The 18,989-nt window shown below is 45.5% G+C and overlaps 1 protein-coding gene across 1 annotated transcript in view; it reads right to left on the bottom strand.

Moving 5' to 3' along the window:
* The window catches only part of LOC115462233 (zinc finger protein 182-like), a 32,979-nt gene extending 14,242 nt beyond the window's left edge, over positions 1 to 18,737 (bottom strand). The window contains exons 1-2 of the mRNA XM_030192247.1: positions 18,636 to 18,737; positions 7,251 to 7,377 (exon numbers count right to left, since the gene is read on the bottom strand). Of these exons, the coding sequence (XP_030048107.1) occupies positions 7,251 to 7,377; positions 18,636 to 18,659 (151 nt within the window). The 5' untranslated portion in view covers positions 18,660 to 18,737. The remainder of the gene's footprint in view (positions 1 to 7,250; positions 7,378 to 18,635) is intronic.
* Between the last annotated feature and the right edge of the window lie 252 nt (positions 18,738 to 18,989).

The following is an 18,989-nucleotide window of genomic DNA, read 5'->3' as shown; positions in this document are numbered from 1 at the left end:
CATCCCTCCCCCCACCCAACTACACAAAAAACAAAAGCCGAACTGACCCCCAAAACTCTCTTTCAAGGACTATTACATCCCTCCAAGCATTCAAATCCCAAGCCCCACAGGTAGCAAACTGTCCTACAGTGGTGACATCTTGTCTCGTAAGATGAGTCAAGGAAATCATCATTTTATTTAAGTTTTTATATACCACCTAGACCTAAGCAATTTACAATTTCTTTACAGGTACTGGCACTGTCCCTATTGGACTCACAATCTAAGTATATTGTACCTGGGGCAATGAAGGGCTCAGTGACTTGCCCAGAGTCACACAGAGCTGCAGAGGGCATTGAACTTGGTTCCTCAGGATCTCAACCATTGCACTAACCACTAGGCTACTCCTCCAACTTTATAATGGCGTTTACAGAGTAGGGGGTGGACCGAGTCCTGTTATTCTCCTATTTCCATCTCCCTTGGGTTGCGAAAAGGTCCAATTACATTGTCACAATGTGTGTTGGTCTGCTGGGGACAATTGGAAGCTCCCTCTGTCACTGCTTGGTGCAATGAAGTCTATGTCTCGATGAAGATGGAATGTCTGGATGCGAAAAAGGGATCTCCCCATGCTTGGAGGCTTTTTCAACAAACTGTTTCACCAGCTTTTAAACTAGAAATGGGGGGAAGGCCGACAGTCGCTCAAAAGAGCATGGTTCGGGATAAGGTATCTTTCAAAGATATCACCATAACAGGGAAGATAGAGTATCCTGATAGTGAGGTTGCAAAAGAGATTGTAGTAGATCGGGTATCTTTAAATAACAATAAAAATCAGACAAAAGATTGCCAATTAATACTGTCAAGTACTAAGCATGATGTACTTAGGAACAACAAACATAGTTTGAAATGTCTATATGCGAATGCCAGGAGCCTAAGAAATAAGATGGGGGAGTTGGAATATATTGCACTAAATGAAAAATTAGATATAATAGGCATCTCTGAGACCTGGTGGAAGGAGGATAACCAGTGGGACACTGTCATACCGGGGTACAAATTATATCGTAGTGATAGGGTGAATCGGATTGGTGGAGGGGTAGCATTGTATATTAACGAGAGCCTTGAATCAAATAGATTGAAAATTCTGCAGGAAACAAAACACTCCTTGGAATCACTGTGGATTGAAATTCCATGTGCAAAGGGGAAAAGGATAGTGATAGGAGTGTACTACCGTCCGCCTGGCCAGGACGAACAGACGGATGCGGAAATGTTAAAGGAAATCAGGGACGCAAACAAACTGGGCAACACAATAATAATGGGGGATTTCAATTACCCGCATATAGACTGGGTTAATGTAACATCTGTACACGCAAGGGACATAAGATTTCTTGATGAAATCAAGGACAGCTTCATGGAACAGCTAGTTCAGGAGCCGACAAGAGAAGGAAAAATACTAGACTTAGTCCTTAGTGGTGCTCATGATCTAGTGCAGGGGGTAACGATACGAGGGCCGCTTGATAACAGTGATCATAATATGATCGGTTTTGATATTGGCATTGAAGGAAGTGAAACTAGGAAATCAAGTACGCTAGCGTTTAACTATAGAAAAGGTGATTACGACAAAATGAGAAAAATGGTGAAAAAAAGACTGAAAGGAGCAGCTCGCAGAGTAAAAAACTTGCATCAGGCGTGGATGCTGTTTAAAAACACCATCCTGGAGGTTCAGGACAAATATATTCCACGTATTAGAAAAAAGGGAAAAAAGACTAAACGTCAGCCGGCGTGGCTAAACAGTAAGATAAAGGAAATCATTAGAGCCAAAAAACAATCCTTCAGAAAGTGGAGAAGAGAACCAACTGAAAGTAACAGGATAGATCATAAGGAATGCCAAGCCAAATGCAAAGCGGAGATAAGGAGGGCAAAAAAGGACTTTGAGAAGAAATTAGCGTTGGAAGCAAAAATACATAGTAAAAATTTTTTTAGATACATTAAAAGCAGGAAACCGGCCAAAGAGTCGGTTGGGCCGCTGGACGAAAATGGTGTTAAAGGGGCGATCAAGGAGGACAAAGCTGTAGCGGAGAAATTAAATGAATTCTTTGCTTCGGTCTTCACCGAGGAGGATTTGGGGGGGACACCGGTGCCGTAAAGAATATTTGAAGCGGGGGAGTCGGAGAAACTAAACAAATTCTCTGTAACCTTGGAGGATGTAATGGGTCAGTTCAGCAAGCTGAAGAGTAGTAAATCACCGGGACCTGATGGTATTCATCCCAGAGTATTAATAGAACTAAAAAATGAACTTGCGGAGCTACTGTTAGAAATATGCAATCTGTCCCTAAAATCGAGTGTAGTACCGGAAGACTGGAGGGTAGCCAATGTTACTCCGATTTTTAAGAAGGGTTCCAGAGGAGATCCGGGAAATTATAGACCGGTGAGTCTGACGTCGGTGCCGGGCAAGATGGTGGAGGCTATTATTAAGAATAAAATTGCAGAGCATATACAAAAACATGGACTGATGAGACAAAGTCAGCACGGATTTAGTGAAGGGAAGTCTTGCCTCACCAATCTAATGCATTTTTTTGAGGGGGTAAGCAAACATGTGGACAATGGGGAGCCGGTTGATATTGTATATCTGGATTTTCAGAAGGCGTTTGACAAAGTGCCGCACGAAAGACTCCTGAAGAAATTGCAGAGCCATGGAATCGGAGGTAGGGTATTATTATGGATTAAGAACTGGTTGAAAGATAGGAAGCAGAGAGTAGGATTGCGTGGCCAGTATTCTCAGTGGAGGAGGGTAGTTAGTGGGGTCCCGCAGGGGTCTGTGCTGGGTCCGTTGCTTTTTAATGTATTTATAAATGACCTAGAGATGGGAATAACTAGTGAGGTAATTAAATTCGCCGATGACACAAAATTATTCAGGGTCGTCAAGTCGCAGGAGGAATGTGAACGATTACAGGAGGACCTTGCGAGACTGGGAGAATGGGCGTGCAAGTGGCAGATGAAGTTCAATGTTGACAAGTGCAAAGTGATGCATGTGGGTAAGAGGAACCCGAATTATAGCTACGTCTTGCAAGGTTCCGCGTTAGGAGTTACGGATCAAGAAAGGGATCTGGGTGTCGTCGTCGATGATACGCTGAAACCTTCTGCTCAGTGTGCTGCTGCGGCTAGGAAAGCGAATAGAATGTTGGGTGTTATTAGGAAGGGTATGGAGTCCAGGTGTGCGGATGTTATAATGCCGTTGTATCGCTCCATGGTGCGACCGCACCTGGAGTATTGTGTTCAGTACTGGTCTCCGTATCTCAAAAAAGATATAGTAGAATTGGAAAAGGTACAGCGAAGGGCGACGAAAATGATAGTGGGGATGGGACGACTTTCCTACGAAGAGAGGCTGAGAAGGCTAGGGCTTTTCAGCTTGGAGAAGAGACGGCTGAGGGGAGATATGATAGAAGTGTATAAAATAATGAGTGGAATGGATCGGGTGGATGTGAAGCGACTGTTCACGCTATCCAAAAATACTAGGACTAGAGGGCATGAGTTGAAGCTACAGTGTGGTAAATTTAAAACGAATCGGAGAAAATTTTTCTTCACCCAACGTGTAATTAGACTCTGGAATTCGTTGCCGGAGAACGTGGTACGGGCGGTTAGCTTGACGGAGTTTAAAAAAGGGGTTAGATAGATTCCTAAAGGACAAGTCCATAGACCGCTATTAAATGGACTTGGAAAAATTCCGCATTTTTAGGTATAACTTGTCTGGAATGTTTTTACGTTTGGGGAGCGTGCCAGGTGCCCTTGACCTGGATTGGCCACTGTCGGTGACAGGATGCTGGGCTAGATGGACCTTTGGTCTTTCCCAGTATGGCACTACTTATGTACTTATGTACTTATGTAATCTGAGACAGGTTACCACACACAGTGCGTAGTTACCTTTTGACTTTGTAACTTGGAGTGTAGTTATTGGGGAGGGGGCAGGCCTCACAGGGACAGGGGTTTTCTAAAGGCTGAGATTGCTATGAAGGAATCACATGAGCGATCTTGATCCTACAAGGGTGCAACATGGTAGTGGGTTAAGGGGGTGGGGGAAGGGAGCAGAGTATATTAATTAACAACACAAAAAATGATGCTGGATAGTATACATTAAGTAGTAATAACAAAGTAAATGAGGATTGAGTAATTACAATATGTAATATGGAAACGAATGCAAAAGTGACAGAGATGCTTTAAGGTATTTCCGGAATATCAAATAATTAGGTTCCCATCTGATGAATTTCGGGATGGAATTCCACCATTTGGTACACGGGTAAGAAAATCCCGACATGTAGATCACATTCTTGCAGCTGGGACAGTGGATAATCTCTTGAACCAGGAAGAGCGTTGCGAAGGGGGAGATCAATTGAAGGTTGCATATAATCAGGGTTTAAGCCATATAGAGGGGGCTTATCGCTCGCTCTTTCGGGACTTCCGCCGGCCCAACGCTGCCACCAGCGGTAGTCCTGGCCCAAGTGCGCACCATTTCCGGGGGAAAGAGAAAACCCCTGGAAATGGCTTGCGCAGTGATAACCTGGCGGTAATCGGGCAGCGCCTGGTTAGCACAGGAGCCCTTATCGCCAACTCAATGGGTGGCGATAAGGCCCCCCTCCCCGTCACGTGGCCACGCGGTAAGAGTTTTCTTACTACATGGCCATGTGTGCCTGGGGTCTTTTTACCCCGCTGTACAGGGCCTTTTTTCCTGTAGCTTTGTAAAAGGACCCCAGCGCTTTGAAAACAAATCTACATAGTTTGAATGAGGTTTTGGCTTTGATTGGGAGCCAGTGTAACTTTATAAGCAAAGGGGCTGCACTTTCGAATCTCGGAGCCTCGTAGACTAATCCGGCTGCTGCATTTTGTCTGCCGTTTTTTCAAGGAAGGTTTCTTACAGCCAGCATAAATGACATTGCAATAATCGAAGCGTGTATATTATTTATTTATTGGGATTTATTAACTGCCTTTATGAAGACAGTCACCCAAGGCGGTGTACAGCGGGTACATTTTAACATGAAACTTACAATTTTGTTAACAGCATAACGATAGTAAAATAACCAAGAATAAACATTCTATATAATAAAACGCACCTCCAACATTCTGAAGCTGACTGCATGGCTGAGGCATTCCTGCTCTCTTGACATCACGTACTTCCGGGTTCGTCACAAGCAGAAGTGACAACCACACGAGGTTTCTCGGCTTCAGAATGTTGGAGGTGCATTCTATTAAATAGGATTGGTCAGTTCCTTTTCTCTATAATAAAAGGCACCTCCAACATTCTGAAGCTGACTGCATGGCTGAGGCATTCCTGCTCTCTGTATCCATCTCCTGAATTGACATCACGTACTTGCGGGTTCATCACAAGCAGAAGTGACCACCACACGAGGTTTCTCGGCTTCAGAATGTTGGAGGTGCATTCTGTTAAATAGGATTGGTCAGTTCCTTGAAGCACAGCCAGAGCTCAGCGTCCTGCACAGTAACGCTCAGACACCAGAGAGAGAGGGGGGGGGGGGGGGGGGGGGGGCCTGACACCAGAGAGAGGGAGGGAGGGGGGCCTGATACCAGAGAGGGGGGGGGAGGTATCTCTGTCACACACACACTCTCTCACAATGTCTTTCTCTCTCTCACACACTGTCTCTCACACACTCTATGTCTCACACAGTCACTCACACACTCTCTTGGTCTCATACACTCAGTCTCACAGAGAGTCTGTGTCTCTCACACACACACTCTCTCTCTCGCACACACTGTATCTGTGTGAAACACTATGAGGCATATTTTCAAAGCACTTAGCCTTCCAAAGTTCCATAGAAACCTATGGAACTTTGGAAGGCTAAGTGCTTTGAAAATATGCCTCACTGTCTCTCACTCACACTGTGTCTCACATACGCACTTGCACACACTGTCATTCTCACACACACACTCTCTCTCTCACAGATACACTCGTACCCAGACTCACTGTCTCTCTCTCTCTCTCTCTCTCACACACACTCGCACATTCACTCTCTCTCTCACACACAGTCACTCTCGCATACACTCTCTCAGACATACACACTCCGAGGAAAACCTTGCTAGCGCCCGTTTCATTTGTGTCAGAAACGGGCCTTTTTTACTAGTAAATACAATAAATGAGGTAAACTTGAAAACAGTAAATTGAAACCTAATAATAGATCTACCGTGAACCAGTATAATAAAATGCACACATTTAACAGTACGGGATTTCAAATACCAGAGAAATAATGCAATGTTAGGATAATACTAATGTACCCCTAATAAGCATGCATTACAATATTCAACTAATATAGATATGATGCTAAAGATTTAAATTATTAGCTTCCTTGCTGTTGTATTGTAACTGCCTAAAATTGTTGGATTTTGTGGGTTGCAATAAAAGTAGGGATGGACCAATGCTCGTGTGTCTTGTGTGTGTGTGTGTGGGAGTTCTGGGCATATGCGAGGTATCGAGGCTTACCGGGTTACTGCTCCATGCACGCGCTAGGCACTCTCTCTTCTGAGCCGTTTTCTGAAATAACGAGCAGCTCTTTTGCATGCAATTTGTTTTAAGCATCGCTCGCTATTTCCACCTCGGTAATTATTACCGAGCGGTGCTTTACGAGGACTTTTGTGCATCAGCCCCTTAGCCTTCAGCTGTCTTTGCCATTTTCAGGGCACGGACCGTAGAAGTCTGTCCAGCACTGGCTTAATTTTCAACTACTGCAGTCGCTGTTGAAGCCTTCTCCAGCCCAACCAGATCCATCTAGCCATAATTGGGACACAGATCGTAGAATTCTGTCCAGCACTAGCCTCACTTCCCTAATACTGGATTTGCCGCTTAAGCATGGCTAAGTTGTCTGCATTTCATTCTCTTTCCATTTAAGAATCCTTTGTGCTTATCCCACGCATTCTCGAATTCCATTACCGTTTTCATCTGGAATGCCCTCTCAAGGAGGTCAGCCAAACGCTCAAGGAAACCGCGGGCCCCAGTCCTAGAACCAAGGAGGTGAGTCAGGGCTTCCATGCACAACTGTGGCCATGACAATTTGTCTGCCTCCAGTCCAAAAGTTAGAGTCCATTTCACCTTTTGCATCCCAGAAGTAGGTGTATGTAGAACAGCCAATGCACTCTCATTCTACAACATGCTGGGATCCTGCTCAGATGCACGGTTTCTCACCTCACAGGCTCTCCTGCTGGGGGAGGAGGAGCCCAGAACCAGGTGGCCTCAGGTCCCCTGCATGCCTGATGAGGAAAAGCAGAAGAAATCTTACCCAGAGATGTCAGGAGCTCCAGATTCTCTCTCATCACCTCCTGGTACAGGTCCTTCTGCTCTTCATCTAACTCTTCCCATTCCTCCTGGGAAAAGTAGACAGCGATGTCATCAAATGTTACTGGCACCTGAAAAAACAAACCAGAAACATGATCAGCCCATTCCATGTTTCCTACAGCGCCGGGAACTCATTTGGCACCCCCTGCTTATAGGTCCCCAAGACTGGCTCAAGCAAGGAGGTTTGATGAACAGGAGATGGCATGACATCACAAGTTGAAGCTGGTCTCCACTCACTCCACTCAAGGAGATTTTCATTCTCCCCAATGCAGCCACCGTCATCTTGGTACACCCAAAACAATGTAATGCTGGACCTTAGTGGAGGGAGATAGAAAGATAAAAGGGAGATACTGGCAACCTGTGGCGGGGGGATTAGAGGGGGGAAGAAAGATGCTGGACTGAGGGTGGGCAGTTAGGGAGGGGACAAGGAGATGCTAGCTACATGGACTTTTGGGGAGGAGAGATGGGCCACCCTCAAGCCCATGGAGGTTTGATGAACATGAGATGGCATGAACCTATCTAGCCTATTATGTGGGCTGAATCCAGTAGGCAGAGCTTGTCGCCCTATCAATTACATAGTAACATAGTAGATGACGGCAGAAAAAGACCTGCACGGTCCATCTAGTCTGCCCACAATAAACTCATATGTGTATACCTTACCTTGATTTGTACCTGTCTTTTTCAGGGCACAGACTGTATAAGTCTGTCCCGCCTCCCATCACCGGCTCCGGCACAGACCCCGTATAAGTCTGCCCTCCCCTATCCTAGCCTCTCAACCACCAACCCCTCTTCACCCTAGCTGAAATTGGGTGGCGGGGTGAAGAGGGGTTGGTGGTTGAGAGGCTAGGATAGGGGAGGGCAGACTTATACGGGGTCTGTGCCGGAGCCGGTGATGGGAGGCGGGACTGGTGGTTGGGAGGCGGGAAATACTGCTGGACAGACTTATACGGTCTGTGCCCTGAATAAGACAGGTACAAATCAAGGTAAGGTATACACATATGAGTTTATCGTGGGCAGACTAGATGGACCGTGCAGGCCTTTTTCTGCCGTCATCTACTATGTTACTATGTAATTGATAGGGCGACAAGCTCTGCCTACTGGATTCAGCCCACATAATAGGCTAGATAGGTTCATGCCATCTCATGTTCATCAAACCTCCATGGGCTTGAGGGTGGCCCATCTCTCCTCCCCAAAAGTCCATGTAGCTAGCATCTCCTTGTCCCCTCCCTAACTGCCCACCCTCAGTCCAGCATCTTTCTTCCCCCCTCTAATCCCCCCGCCACAGGTTGCCAGTATCTCCCTTTTATCTTTCTATCTCCCTCCACTAAGGTCCAGCATCTCCCTTTCCCTTCCCTCCCCCCCCACAGGTCCAGCATTTCTACTTCCTCTCCCCTTGCCTCCCATCCCCAAGGGCAGTTCAAGGCCCTTTCACCCTCCCCAAAAGCCAAGTGTCTCTCTTTCCTCCTATGAAACTAAAATATCCTTTTTCCTTCCCTAACTGGCCACTCCTAGTCTAGAATCCTCCCTTCCTCCCTAATCTTTCTTTCTCCAGTTAGCCAATAACTCCCTTTTATCTCTCTATCTTCCTCCCCTACAGTCCAGCATCTCTCCTCTTCTCTGCCACCCTCCCATGGGTCCAGTATCTCCTCTTCCTGTTTCTACACCTCCTACCCCCAAAGGCCCTTATCCTACCAACCACCAAAGTCCAATGTTTTTCTTTCCCCTCCCTAACTGCCCATCTCCAGTCCAGCATCTCCCTTATCCAGGTAGCCTGCAACCCATTTTCACCTTTCTTTTTTCCCCCATACCCCCCCCCCCCAGTGGTCAGCAATACCCTTTTATCTCCCTCCCTCCCCAGGGTTCAGCATCTCCCCTTCCTCTCCTTGCTCCCTCCCCTCTCTCCATTTCCAGCATCTCCTTCTCTGTTCCCTTTCCCCTGCCACTGCCACACATCTACCATTCCCAGCTGGTCCAAAAGATCTCAGTGCCAGTGGCAGACTGTGGCAGTGTTTGGCCTCTACTGAATGGTACTGTACTGGTGCTGACGACTTTTGGAGTGCCTGAGAGAGATAAGGAGAAAATGAAAGGAGGGGGAAGAGACCTCTCCAGTGCCATACCACTGCTGCCCCACAAAGATTTCATGGTTTATTGATTTTATGTTGCTACCCCAAGTGGCTGCCTAGTGGCAGGGTCGGCTTGCTGGCTTGAGAGGAGATAGGAGGCAGAGAAGGTGGACTATTTATGTGGGAGTAGTTTGCAATAAAATCCCAGGCTGGGAGCAGGGGATTAAAGCCAGGAAGAGCTCGGCACCGAAACCAGGGTGGATCCAGAGAGGGGTCACCGCTGGCAGAGGGTCAGACCAGAGGAGGGTCTGAACCCACAAAGAATTGAGTCTGAACGGAAAGGAGGAGACGTAGCCAGGGGGGAATAATACTACTCTGCAAGATAGATACGGACAGGAGAATTGTAAATACTTACACATATTTTAAATTTTAAAGAGGCCCTTGTGAAAATATCCAGACGGGAAAGGAGGTAGAAGAAGAGTGGGATCAGCAGATAAATCAAGGGAAAGAAGAACAATCTGACCACAATGAAGAAAAGAACGTAATTCACTAATTAAAGCAGTTATGGTGCTTTCAGTACTATGGTTAGTACGAAACCCTATCTGTTGGGGGTGTAGTATGTGGAGACTATCTATAAACTGTACTAATTGATCAAAGACAACACGTTCAGTAAGTAGGATGATAATGTTCAGGGCATAGAGAAGGACTTTTAAGAATTGGTTTAATACTGCTGGAACCAAGCTAGTAGAGAGACTGGAACTAGCTAAATGCCGGGCCAAAGCTAGAAGGCAATGCCTTTCAATTTCTAGCCAGCTGGAGGGGAGAGTGTCCAAAAGTGAAGTGGTAAGATGCATAGTGGATATAACTTTCGAAAGTTGGGTAAGTGAAGGAATAGAAAAGGTGGTCCAGGAAGAAGAACTAGAGTCTTGGCGATCAATGGGGTCAAGCTGCAGCTGAGTTGAGGAAGAAAAACAAGAGGATTGGTGAAGTGATGCTCTAAGCGAGGATACCTTCCTAATAAAAAATGATGCTAACGAATTAGTAGAGGATTCACAATTAAAGCTGGAATTGGAAGGATGATTTAAGAGAGCAGAGGTAAGCGAAAACAGGGTTTCACTCGAATTGTTAGATTTAATCAATTGTTTAGAAAAATAAGATTTTTTTTAGCTAAACAAAGCTGAGTAGAGCGATAATGAGAAGATCTCTTATAAGATAAGATAAATTCTGTACACCTAGATTTCCTCAATTTCCTTTCCACACAACGTAATTGGCGATGTAGCAGAAACAGTCCACTACGATACCAAGGTTTGTGAAGGATTTTTTGGTTGAACGGGGAAGGGGTAAGAACAACAGATAAAGATTGCAAGGGTGGGGAAAAATGGGTGGATAGAACAGTATTCCAGATTGTTGCAGCATCTTCTAAAGGTAAATTCAGGTGTCATGAAATGTTTAGCCACCCGTCTGGGTTACCCCACAGCCACTTACAGGGTCTATGCCCAGCACAGCTCAGGTCCACCTGCACCTACCACTAGCACCCACCTTCCACTGACTGGGTCTCAACCACCTCTGGGCGAGTCTCCTGCTCTGAAAATATCCTCAGTGATTTCTAGGTTACTGGAGGCCACACTCCCAGTTGTCCCACAGTTCCCAGAAAGCACTCACAGACCCAACACACAAACCACCAGGATTCTTTATCAGTCCAGACAGGCAGAAGCAACAAACTAAATTGCTTATTGTCTTAAAAATTGAACAATGAACAAAAAATGTGCAATCAGCAAAACAATAACAGGTAACTGAAATATGGATCAATTATAAAACTAACTAAACATTTGTTTACTTTCTAGAAAGTACCTGGGGAGATCAGGACATATAGCTGCTCACCAGTTATCAAATACAACTGTTTTACAGGGCTTGAGCAAAGAGCTTTCTCTATCTTTTCTCCCAGGCTGAAACAAAAGCCAGTACAATTCAAATGAAATCAGAACAACAACTTTCAAAAATAGCTGGTTATACCACTATAGCTATTTCCTTTATCTGTGTGCTAACTAAAAGAAGGAACGGTCATTCCTCTGAAACAGTTTTAGACATAAACATGCACCACCTGCTGGCCAAACTAGAGAAATACTGTTCAAGAAATATTCAGTACAATTTACAGGCCTAAAACACACTGCTCTGTCACACCACGAAATTCTGGGGGAAAGAACGGGCTAGTGGTGAGTAAGTAACTGGGTCAACAAGAAGGAAAAGTGATGTAGGATGTGTCTGTTGAGAGTGGGATTGTAGTATATGTTAAGGAGGGAATTGAGTCAAACAAAATAAATATTCTACATGAAACAGCAGCGTGGAATCCTTGTGGATAAAAATTCTATGTGTGAAGGGAAAGAGTATACTGGTAGGGCTGTACAACCTCCGCCAGGATAGAATGAACAGACAGATGGACAAATGTTTACAAAAATTAGGAAAGCTGGCAATTTGGGCAACATTATAATAATGGGTGATTTCAATTATCGAAGTTTGGGTACAAGACTGGACTGTGTGTGGATATCGTTGGTTAAGATAAGTACCCACTCCAAGTTATGTGTGTTTGAAAGTTGAGTCTCCATTATCAATGTTTGTTGAGGCACCGTGGCAGTGCTTTTGTGAATTTGACAAAGTGGAGTTTTTTTTTTTGTGAAGACATACGATTGAAGTGGTTCCCTCGTTAAACAAAAGGCGTGTCCTTTAAAAACGAGGAAGTTCCGATTTTTCTGAAGTCTTTTTTTCTCCACTTTTTTCATTATTTCCTGCCACCGTTGCCCTCAAACATATTGTAAGCCAGGTAGAATTTTGAAACCTTTTTGATTTCAATTACCCCAATAATAACTGGATAAATGCTACATCAGGGAGCACTATGGAGGTAACATTCTTAGATGTAACAAATGACTGCTTCGTGGAGCAACTCATCAAAGAACCAACAAGAAGGGGAGCTATTTTAGATCTAGTCCTTAGTGGAATGCAGGGCAAAGTACGAGAGGTAACAGTGTTGGATCCACTGGGAAACAGTGATCATAACATGATCAACTTTTCGCTGATATCTGGAGTGATGTCACTAAAGAAATCTACTGTAGCAGCATTCAATTTTCGAAAGGGAGAATATGACAAAACGAGGAAAATGGTTAAAAAGAAGCTGAAAGGGTCGGCCACAAAGGACTATAAATCAGGTGTGGATGTTGTTTAAAAATACCATAGTGGAAGCCCAGACCAGATGTATTCCACATATTAACAAAGGTGTAAAGAAGAGCAAGCGACAGCCAGCATGGTTAAAAGGTAAAGTGAAAGAGGCTATTAGAGCCAAAAGAACATCCTTCAAAGAATGGAAAAAGGATCTGAATGAATTAAATAAGAAGCAACATAAATAAAACAAATCGTGAAAAATTACAGGAGGACCTTATGGTACTGGAAGGCTTGGCATCCAAATGGCAAATGAAATTTAATGTGAACAAATGCAAAGTGATGCACATTGGGAAGAATAATCCAATTCATTGATAGCTGGTTAGGAATCGGCACCAAAGACGAAGATCTAGGTGTCATTGTAAATAATATGTGAAATCTTTTGCCCAGTGTGTGGCGGCAGCCAAAAAAAGCAAACAGTATGCTAGGAATTATTAGGAAAGAGATGAAAAATAAGACCAAGTATTATAATGCCTCTGTATCGCTCTGTGGTGCGACCTCACCGCAAGTATTGCGTTCAATTCTTGACACAGTATCTCGAATACTATATAGCAGAATTAGAAAACGTTCAAAGAAGAGTGACCAAAGTAATAAAGGGGATGAAACTTATGAGGGAAGACTAAAGTGGAGGAGTGGCCTAGCGGTTAGGGTGGTGGACTTTGGTCCTGAGGAACTGAGTTCAATTCCCACTTCAGGCACAGGCAGCTCCTTGTGACTCTGGGCAAGTCACTTAACTCTCCATTGCCGCATTGAGCCTGCCATGAGTGGGAAAGCGCAGGGTACAAATGTAACAAAAATAAAATAGATACTATTGGAGATTCTACATGGAATGTTGCTACCAGTCCCGTGACTTTAACAAAACCCGCGCTGAGTTCCAATGCTCCAAAGTGTTCACACTCACACCGTATCACATCATATCATGTTCCCTTGACTCTGGCTGAGTTTTGCTACGCTTTTTCAAAAATAAGTTCCTGCAAGTTATGCACGTTGTTACAGAATAACGGGGGGGGGGGGGGGGGGGTCAGCTCCTAATTTAGCTGTGAGGATTTACACCAGGGTTCAGTTGGGTTCAATTCCCACTGCAGCTCCTTGTGACTCTGGGCAAGTCACTTAACCCTCCATTGCCCCAGGTACAAATAAGTACCTGAATATATGTAAACCACTTGAATGTTGTTGCAAAAACCACAGAAAGGTGGTATATCAAGTCCCATTTCCCTTTCCCTATTTGAGATTCTCCATGGAACATTGCTACTATTAGAGATTCTGTTGCTACTATTTGAGATTCTGTTGTTGCTGCTACTACTACACCCCTTCCCGTGCACTCCGTTCCCTGGATAAGTCCTTCTTATATGTTCCCTTCTCCGCTACTGCCAACTCCAGACTTCGCTCCTTCTGTCTTGCTGCGCCCTATGCCTGGAATAGACTTCCTGAGCCCCTACGTCTTGCCCCATCCTTGACCATCTTTAAATCTAGATTGAAAGCCCACCTCTTTAACATTGCTTTTGACTCGTAACCACTTGTAACCACTCGCCTCCACCTACCCTCCTCTCTTCCTTCCCGTTCACATTAATTGATTTGATTTGCTTACTTTATTTATTTTTTTGTCTACTAGATTGTAAGCTCTTTGAGCAGGGACTGTCTTTCTTCTATGTTTGTGCAGCGCTGCGTACGCCTTGTAGTGCTATAGAAATGCTAAATAGTAGTAGTAGTACTATTTGAGATTCTGTTGCTACTATTTGAGATTCTACATGGGATGTTGCTACTATTTGAGATTCTGTTGCTACTATTTGAGATTCTACATGGAATGTTACTAGTGGAGGAGTAGCCTAGTGGTTAGAGCACTGGACTTCAATCCTGGGGAGCTGGGTTTGATTCCCACTACAGCTTCTTGTGACTCTGGGCAAGTCACTTAACCCTCCATTGCCCCAGGTACAAATAAGTACCTGTATATACCATGTAAACTGCTTTGAATGTAGTTACAAAGGGAAATGGGATTTGATATACCGCCTTTCTGTGGTATTCTGCAACTACATTCAAAGCGGTTTACATGCGTATGCATTGTAGTGCTATAGAAATGATAAGTAGTAGTAGTATATTCAGGTACTTATTTTGTACCAGGGGCAATGGAGGGTTAAGTGACTTGCCCAGAGTCACAAGGAGCTGCAAAAACTACAGAAAGGTAGTATATCAAGTCCCATTTCCCTTTCCCTATTTGAGATTCTCATGGAGCGTTGCTACTATTTGAGATTCTGTTGCTATTATTTGAGATTCTGTTGCTACTGTTTGAGATTCCATATGGAATGTTGCTATTATTTGAGATTCTGTTGCTACTATTTGAGATTCTGTTGCTATTATTTGAGATTCCACATGGAATGTTGCTATTATTTGAGATTCTGTTGCTATTATTTGAGATTCCATATGGAATGTTGCTATTATTTGAGATTCTGTTGCTACTATTTGAGATTCTGTTGCTATTATTTGAGATTCCACATGGAATGTTGCTATTATTTGAGATTCTGTTGCTACTGTTTGAGATTCCATATGGAATGTTGCTATTATTTGAGATTCTGTTGCTACTATTTGAGATTCTGTTGCTATTATTTGAGATTCCACATGGAATGTTGCTATTATTTGAGATTCTGTTGCTACTGTTTGAGATTCTACATGGAATGTTGCTATTATTTGAGATTCTGTTGCTACTATTTGAGATTCTGTTGCTATTATTTGAGATTCCACATGGAATGTTGCTATTATTTGAGATTCTGTTGCTACTGTTTGAGATTCTACATGGGATGTTGCTAGTGGAGGAGTAGCCTAGTGGTTAGTGCAGTGGACTTCAATCCTGGGGAACTGGGTTTGATTTCCACTGCAGCTCCTTGTGACTGTGGGGAAGTCACTTAACCCTCCATTGCCCCACATACAAATAAATACCTGTATATACTATGTAAACCACACAGAAAGATGGTTTATCAAGTCCCATTCACCCCTTTCCATTAAATGAGAAAATGTGGAGACAGGATCCCTACCTAGCACTAACTTTTCTTTTCGGATCAATTTGTTGAAGTTGATTAGCTGTTTTTCTCAAGTGCCTGCAGTTTGGCTTTCACCATTTTCCAGTCAAAGCACAGCCTTCTTTTCAAGGGCATACTGAAATTCAATTTCCCGCCTTTTTCGAGGAGCGTTCCCCTGGCGGGGTAGTGAATTCGTGCAGAGACACACACTTCCCAGCCTGACCCGAATACTCTGTTCCCAGCAGTGGCGTACCAAGGGGGGGGTGGTCTGCCCCGGGTGCACGCCGCTGGGGGAGTGCCGCACGCCAGCTGTCTCCGAGTCCACTCGTTCCCTCCCTGCTGCTCCCTCTTTGCGGAACAGGTTACTTCCTGTTCCGGGGCAGAGGGAGCAGGAGCCATGGAACGAGCGGATTCGGAGCCAACAGGCGCACGGCACCCCCCCAGCAGGTAAAAATGCACCCGGGGGGGGGGGGGTGTAATTTCACCGGAGGGAGGTCGCGCTACACCCGGGGGGGGGGGGGGGGGTGCATCTGTGATCCGCCCCGGGTGTCAGCCAGCCTAGGAACGCCACTGGTTCCCAGCAGGCTCTGAACCTCCCTTGTACTGATATTGTTAGGGAAGAGGGTATTAGTGAATGAGAAAGGGGCAACTGCACAGCTTTTTCTGTGTTTCTCCTCACTCCATCCCAAGCAGTCTCTGTCACAGTCTCCCAACCCCTCAGTTTGTCGCTTAGTAGTCTGTCTCATCTCATGGACTTGGGAGGGGGTAGTGAATTCATGCGCGCGTGCGCGCGCACACACACACACACACACACACACACACACTTCCCAGCCAGACCCTTCTACTACTACTATTTAGCATTTCTATAGCGCTACAAGGCGTACGCTGCGCTGCACAAACATAGAAGAAAGACAGTCCCTGCTCAAAGAGCTTACAATCTAATAGACAAGAAATAAAGTAAGCAAATCAAATCAATTAATGTGAACGGGAAGGAAGAGAGGAGGGTAGGTGGAGGCGAGTGGTTACAAGTGGTTACGAGTCAAAAGCAATGTTAAAGAGGTGGGCTTTCAGTCTAGATTTAAAGGTGGCCAAGGATGGGGCAATAATTTCTCCCTAGCCTGTTCCCACCAGTCTCTGACCCTCACCCTGTCCCAAGCAATTTGTAGCTTAGCAACAGCAAGAAAGAACTTTCTGACCTGCAGCCAGTGTTGCCAGGTGGGCGGTTTTACCGCCCAATTGGGCGGTTTTCCGCGACCCGCCGCGGGAAATTTTTGCCCGCGGCGGGTTGCGGTTTTTTGGGCGGTTTTTTGGGCTTCCGGGCGGCTTTTTGATTTTTTTCGGCCGCTGGGGGCGGGGTTAGTGACGTTTTTGGGCGGGGTTAGTGACGTTTTGGGCGGGGCCGATGACGTGGGAGGCGGGGCCGATGACGGGGAGGCGGGGCTGATGACGGGGAGGCGGGCCCGATGACGTGGGAGGCGGGGCTGATGACGGGGAGGCGGGCCCGATGACGTGGGAGGCGGGGCCGGTGACGGCGGGGCGGGGCCGGTGACGCGGGGGTGGGGGTGTCAGGGGCGGGGTTTGTGTTTGGGCGGGTTTTGGGCTGGTTTCTGGCCTGGATTGGGCTGGAAAAAAAATTTCTACCTGGCAACCCTGCCTGCAGCCTATTCATTTACGGGATGGAGGTATTGCTCCCCCTCCCGTGAGTGCCCCCATGAACCAAATCGCTTCAAACTACACAATAGGCAACAGAGGGTAGAGTCTGCCTGCCAGGTTTGGTGGCCGTAGCTCTTTGGGGACCAGAGGAATTCTGACACGAACAAACACACCACGTCTGCTTTGTGATAAAGCGATGTGTGTAGTTCTACCTTAAATCATAACTATACTAGTAAACTGTATGCATGTCATAGGTCCATCCTATTTAAATATGGAGTTCTGTTATATTTAATTAATTATTGTACTTTGTAAACTGTCATGATCAGAAAGAGCCGGGCAGTCTAGAAAATTCTAAATAAACAATAATCAAAACTTCTTATTAGAAGTGAGCAACTATTAAAAATGTGCAAAATAGAAAAAAAAATTCACCTTTTTTCTAAACAGTCTTACGGAAGATGGGAAAGAAGTCCAGGTAAAGGCAGCTCAATAAGAAAGTGATTGCGCTATCCGTCTTTCATAATGTCAGGGTAGTGTAACTATAACTTTTGTGAAATCCGGGATAATTTGATGACATAAATATGATGGAGCAGGTCCTTGCACCGTCTTGAAAACTAGACATGCAAACTGAAACACAACCGGCTGCCAGTGCAATCTGATCAGCTATGGTTAAATAGTACCATATTTACTAATATCTAGTAAATAATGTATTATGCTGTCTCTGTCTGGGGATCCTGCGAAGGGACAGTTGAATCACTTTGTGCTGGGAATTGGGATGTCTCTTGTACTCTCAGGATGAGGTGAGTCAGACAATCCTACCTGCAGTGCAGACAGCCCCCAGCCTGCATCATTTCTCTCTCTGGGGATCCTGCAGAGGGAGGGTCAGTGTTTAGGCTTGAATCACACTGGCTTAGGGTCAGTCTCTTGTACTCTCAGATAAAGTGTGAGCTGAACACAGTCCCCTGCATCATCATTTTCACCCCCCCCCCCCCCCTCCTCTCTCTGGAGATCCTGCAGAGGGAGGGTCAGTGGCTAGGCTTGAATCATGCTGTCCTCCTAGGGTCTGTCTCTTGCACTCTCAGATAAAAAGTGTGAGAGTCTCTTACCTGAACACAGCTCCCTGCATCATCTCCATATCTCTTTCTCTCTCTGAGGATCCTGCAGAGGGTGGGTTGGTCTCTGAGTTGGAACCACTCTGTACCCCCAGGATAAGGTGTGGGAGAGTCTCTTAGGGACACACAGCATTCTGCAGGCCAGATCATTCCCAATCCTATTCCCTTTCCCTCCCCTCTCCCTCCCTTCTATCTCTTAGGGGGTGGGTGTCTGGGCTGCAACTGTACTCTATTAGGGTCAGTCTCCTGTACCCCCAAGATAAGGTGCATGAGAGTCTCCTACCTGCACACAGCCTTCTGCAGCCATGTCCCCCTCTCTGTATCTTGGAAGATTTTGTGGTTTGGGACTGGAGAAGAAAGCAGGGTCTGCAGTTTCCTTTTTGCAATGGCTGCTGCCTGGTTGCAATGCAGGCTGGGTGTGCTGCAGGGTAATGAGAAAGGAGGCTCCAGTGCTTGTGAGGGAAGGGGGAGGATTTTGTCTGGGCGGAGAGGAGGAGGCTGTGTGTTATTCAGGGCAGGGACTCTGGAGGGCATTTGAGCTGCAGCTGCAGCAGGAACATCTGTATTTCTGGAGACCCTGCAGAATAAGTCCTGTGACATTGTCTAAGAACATAAGTCCATCTAGGCCAGAAACTAT

Source organism: Microcaecilia unicolor, chromosome 1, assembly GCF_901765095.1.
Source record: "Microcaecilia unicolor chromosome 1, aMicUni1.1, whole genome shotgun sequence".
NCBI lineage: Eukaryota > Metazoa > Chordata > Amphibia > Gymnophiona > Siphonopidae > Microcaecilia > Microcaecilia unicolor.
Note: the sequence above shows the minus strand (reverse complement) of the source record. Positions and strands in the feature narration are given on the sequence as shown.